Here is a 5,140-nt window from a genome sequence, read left to right on the forward strand (position 1 = left end):
TGGAAAAGTTCGTGCTCATATTATGGTGTCTCAATAAGAGTTGAACCTGATCTTGATTTCCCTTAGCGGATCGTCACTAAGTTTGTTCTTAGGAAGTTGAATTTGCTATAAGCTGATTATTCTCTCCAATGGTAAATCAAAACAACATTCAAGCCAAAGTACACTCTTTGAAACGAAAGTGTTGAGATATTTAAAAGAAAGATTGATTATCAATATCTTAGTTTGCATAAAATCAAGAAAGATACCTAAATGTATGAAGTGTTTTTCAATTCTTACGAAACGAATTGAGTTGTTGCTCAGCTTTCAGCTAATTGGAGTTTAGCCAAGCATGGATTGGATCATATTTAGCATTGTGAAAAAGAAAATAATAAAAGAAAAAAAAAAGATGAAAAAAAAGCAGAACTTCAATAAATAATCAAAGAAATATAAATTTCAATATGAGTTCAAAGGTTGAAAACCCGAAAGTTCTAAGTAAATAAAATAATTAATTCCTAATCAAACTAAAAATACTATCAAGAGTTCTAATAAAATAACTAATTCCTAAATAAAATAATAATAAAATAATCAAACTAAAAATCCTAAATCTAAAAGGTTTATCACATAAGATAAAAATAAATTCAATAAAACTCATGTCCAAAATAAACCTAAAATAAAAATAAATCAGTAATATTCAATCGAAAAATAAGGGGTGAATAACAGTAAATATATGTAATATTAAACACTTGTCAAAATGAAGAATTACATGTTAAAGAAGAAAATGAATTGTAAAGAAGGTAAACAGTTGAAGATGTTCCAATCACCTTTTCACTCTTGCATAGGGGTTTATAATCTGACTCTTAGTACTAGTGTGAGGTTAGGATAATGATAACTATTTGTATACAACAGAGCACGTAAATATGATTATCTGTAAGTAAATTTGGCTCAAACTGATATCTTAGGCTTGTCAGAGGTTACATAAAATTCTGTGATTGTTTGGAGGACACAAAATTTTCCATACTCTCGAATGAATAATGTGACCAATCATATTAACACACCCTTTGTTTAGAATACCAGAGAAAGACCTAACATTGCATCAAATTGTAAAGAAAACAAGCAAAATAATATAAAATCTGAAACATTAAGGATTAATAAGCAGCTGCTGGGAGTGGATATCTAGAGAGCTAATCCAGTTCATCTCATCTTCTTTTCCATCTTCAACTGGAGGATTGTTTTGAATTTCTTTATTTCTTATGAACCGTCCTCGGATGCGTGGCCTGCTGTCTGCTAGTGTTTTCCTACATGCATACTGTGATAATTACACAAATTCATCGGCACATGATTAGTTTAACAGATAGCAAATAGGGAAGGTGAAAAAGGGTGAGCGCTAATTTTGCATTAATTGAATGTGACACACACCAAAAAGCAGCACAGAAGGGGGAAGAACCGACCAATATCATGCTTTTAGCAATTGTGGAATGATATTTTGTTTACATGATAGGAAGGAGAAAAAGAAATTTAATTATACAATTACGAAATTTTTGGAGTCAATTAAAAAATCACTCAAAATCAAATGAATCCCATAAACAATTATTACAATTGGTAATGCATGAAGCAAACTTAAAACATGGTTTGTATGCCCAAAATTTATTGTTAATTCATACTTGACTACAACTGAAGATGTTGGATTTATTATCTATATGCAACAAATAATTAAGGAATATATAACTCAATGAATGGTTTTGGTGGTAAAATATAATATTGATTTCTTTAAAGGATTCAAGTTTGAGTGGTTATATTTGTAGAATGTATATATATTAGCAGTAGATTAAGATAAATTCTAACCGACAGAGACGAATACAAATTTTATGTCAGTGGGAGTGCATTTATAGAATTTTAAAGGAGTATAAACTTATAAAATTTTAAAAGGCGAAAATACATTATTAATTAAAAATACAAAGAAAATAACTAAAATATATAATAATTTGAAATTTTAGGAGAGTGACTGCCCACTTGCTCTCCCTCGATTCATCTCTACTTATTGATATTATCTTATATTCACCTCATAATATTTTAAAAAATTAAGAAATATAATTAGAATTAAGGAGCAAATAATTAAAATTTAAAACCACCTTAATTTTTTTGTTGAAGTTCCTAAGATTTCTTTTGATTCGGTATCTTTGAATCCGCTGTTTCTTTTCCTCGGGAGTGTAGCGGCAGGCTCTGCTCATTCCTTCAATGATCGCATTGCTCTCATTTGACAATGGACTCTCTGCCCTCCTAACACAGTGCTTTACCTGCACGCCATCATAATATTAAAGCTCTACATCTTTCCCCCATAAATAATAATATTAGCTAATCTTTTATCAACCATAGTGCTAAACTCATTAATTTAGCTAACCTTGTGCAGATCACTGGTGCTGGAAACTCTCCTCACCGGACCAGAATCAGAGTCAATGAAGTCGTAAAGGCTTGAGGCAAAACGACAATGAAGCTCATTATTTTTAAGGGAATGACTACTGACGCTTCTAATGAAACTCGGTCTCTGTGTGCACCAACTCGCTACCGAAGTCGGGAAGTTGTAACTACCGCTGCCGCTACTGCTGCCACTCTGAAGCACCTCGCCCACCGAGTCGACCGAGTTGGCTACATTGAGTTGAGATAGCGGACTTAACGGGAAGTTTAGCGGCGGTGACATGACGTCGGGAGATGACAGTAAGTCGCTGAGAAACTTGGAGGAAGTACACGGGAATGCTGAGCGTCAGTACATTGCGAGTGGACACGTGGTCTGGGGCTCCGGTTGGCTTGATTTTGATTTTTTTTTTGAATCGTAAAGAAATGAAGAAAAGAAGAGGGAGATGGAGAGAGCAAAGGCAACAGAGCAGCCACTTATGAGGAGCCCGTGGGAGATGGATGCTGACACTAAGCTCACGTCATCCTTTTCAGGAGATGGTCGTTGAATTTTCCTTCAGATTTAAGTTGAGAAAATATGAAATATTAGGTAGATAGGTATAAACATATGGTAAAATACACAAATGGTCATCCTATTATAGGATATTACTTTTTTAAGTCTCCCAACTATTAAAATTACAAAATGATTTTCTAACTATAGAGTGTTGATTCCCTTGACTATTAAAATTAAAAAGTGGTCACACAACTATTCATATATTCCACACTCGTCATTTTTCGTTAAAAAATTGACGGTCGTCTAAGGTAGACGTTAACATGTTGATTGAGATATGATAATCGTTTGAGATTATGAGATCTTATCATATCTCAATCAACAGGTTGACGTCCGACTCAGATTGTCGTCATATTTTAACGAAAATGACTAGGTTGGAACATATGAATAGTCGGGTGATAATTTTATAACTTTTAATAGTCGAATGACTCAACAAAGCAACATCCTATAGTTTAGAGATCATTTTGTAACTTTTAATAGTCGATGACTCAAAAAGCAATGTCCTATAGTCAAAGGATCATTAATGTACTTTACCCTAAAAATACTATAATATGATTTCACATGAGATAAGTTGTACTTAAATTTTGAATTAAGTGCAATGAACTTGAACGAGTGATTGAAGATTAAATAAGTGAATGAATAATGATTGTAAGTTCATAATAGGTTAACATATGAAACATAGTAGAATAGATATGTACCATTGAGCTTCATTAGCTTAACATTCAGATATTTTTGTTTGTAAATTACATGTTTCATGGATCGTGATGAAACAACAATATCATTTGAGGAGTTTCATTGAGAGTATCAAAGTACAATGATGATGACTTAAATGGACATATAAAGATTATGACTTGTATTTGAGTCATGATGTAATTATTTTATTATATTTTATTTATGTATTTAGTTTTAAAATATTTGAGTTATGCTTTTATAAATTTCATGTTTTCAAATTTATGTGGAAATTGTTTAAATTTTTTGAAAAAGTCATGTTTCTAAAGTTGTGGAGTGTGAGATTACTTCAATGATTTAATGTAGTACTCACGAATTTGACGGTACGTAAAGGTTAAGTTAAGGGTGTTAATATTTTTTTTAATTTTAATATATTTTTACAAGATTAATATATTTTTACAAGATTAAGCATGTATAATTTATATATCTTTTATTGTTTATATTATAATAATTGTATATTATTATACATTTAAGTTTTATATGATATAAATTATAAATAAAATAAAATCATATTTTTTTTGTTTACACCTATTTTTCATGGGTATTGTTTTCGCAAAAACCTTGTTAAATACCGGATTGAACTTTATATTTGAATGAACAATTTGACCCTTAAATATGTCTAACATAAAATTCACACATCTTTTTTTTTTTGGATAATTTAATTTTATTACCCAAAGAAGCAAAAATGCTACAAGAACAACATCCGATCACCTGGGATAATTACATTCTAAAAAATACAAAATCAATCGATTTAAGCTATACCCCAAGATATACAAAGTTTGGAATTGATATGGTCAAGTCTATTGATGTTTTCCCCCCTCAACTTAATACCTACTAGGTCTTTAATGCTTATGAAGATGTCAGCTGGATTTCGAGAGCAACCTTTGAAGATTCTACGATTTCTTTCCTCCCACAGAGCATATACGTTGGCGTTCCAAGCGATTTTTAGAATAGTGGTTAAGAGAGACTTGCCTTTCCACAAGTTACTTGCCCAAGCAACCATTTCTTCCCAAGATCGAATTATCTTTTTCAAATCACAAAGGTGGAGAGTATTCTCTCTTAAGTGAGCAGCAAAATGGCAGTCAAAAAACAAGTGATTTCGATTTTCCTACATGCCGTTACAAAGAACAAATATCCCAGAAGAAATGATTCCCATACGTTGTAATCGGTCTCTAGTGGGAAGCCTATCTAAGATAGTCATCCAACCAATTAGACTATGCTTGGGAATATGATGTGGGAACCATATCAAGGTGTGCCAAGTCTTTTTGTCCTCCTTGTTTCTAATCTCTTGCCAAATTTGTCTAATAGAGTGGGTTCCATTCAACAATAACGGAAGAGCTTCAGTTATGAGTTTGAAAATTTTCCTAAGACTCCAGCTTATGTTTGCATAATCATCTATAAGCCTAAAATCAGATTCTTTTAGAACATAAGCGTGTATCCATGCAACCCATAATGATCCTTCACCTGCTAGAA

The 5,140-nt window shown here is 31.9% G+C and overlaps 1 protein-coding gene across 1 annotated transcript; it reads right to left on the reverse strand.

The window, feature by feature from the left end:
* Positions 1–1,106: 1,106 nt before the first annotated feature.
* LOC120174937 (zinc finger protein CONSTANS-LIKE 2-like) lies at positions 1,107–2,772 on the reverse strand. Its single transcript, XM_039181661.1, has 3 exons — positions 2,378–2,772; positions 2,109–2,267; positions 1,107–1,285 (listed from the first exon to the last, which is right to left on the reverse strand). Exons 1-3 carry the CDS (start codon positions 2,672–2,674, stop codon positions 1,118–1,120), a joined length of 624 nt encoding a protein of 207 aa, XP_039037592.1. The 5' UTR covers positions 2,675–2,772; the 3' UTR covers positions 1,107–1,117.
* Positions 2,773–5,140: the final 2,368 nt, after the last annotated feature.

The sequence above is a fragment of the Hibiscus syriacus genome, unplaced genomic scaffold, assembly GCF_006381635.1.
Source record: "Hibiscus syriacus cultivar Baekdansim isolate YM2019G1 unplaced genomic scaffold, ASM638163v2 tig00112131_pilon, whole genome shotgun sequence".
Lineage (NCBI taxonomy): Eukaryota > Viridiplantae > Streptophyta > Magnoliopsida > Malvales > Malvaceae > Hibiscus > Hibiscus syriacus.

Excerpts from the sequence above, each read along its gene's own strand:
- LOC120174937 (XM_039181661.1), bottom strand. The coding sequence starts at position 2,674 with ATGTCACCGCCGCTAAACTTCCCGTTAAGTCCGCTATCTCAACTCAAT. Across the intron at positions 2,268-2,377 it reads GCACCAGTGATCTGCACAAG|CACTGTGTTAGGAGGGCAGA; the intron begins GTTAGCTAAATT and ends GTGCAGGTAAAG. Across the intron at positions 1,286-2,108 it reads ACTTCAACAAAAAAATTAAG|TATGCATGTAGGAAAACACT; the intron begins GTGGTTTTAAAT and ends TAATTATCACAG.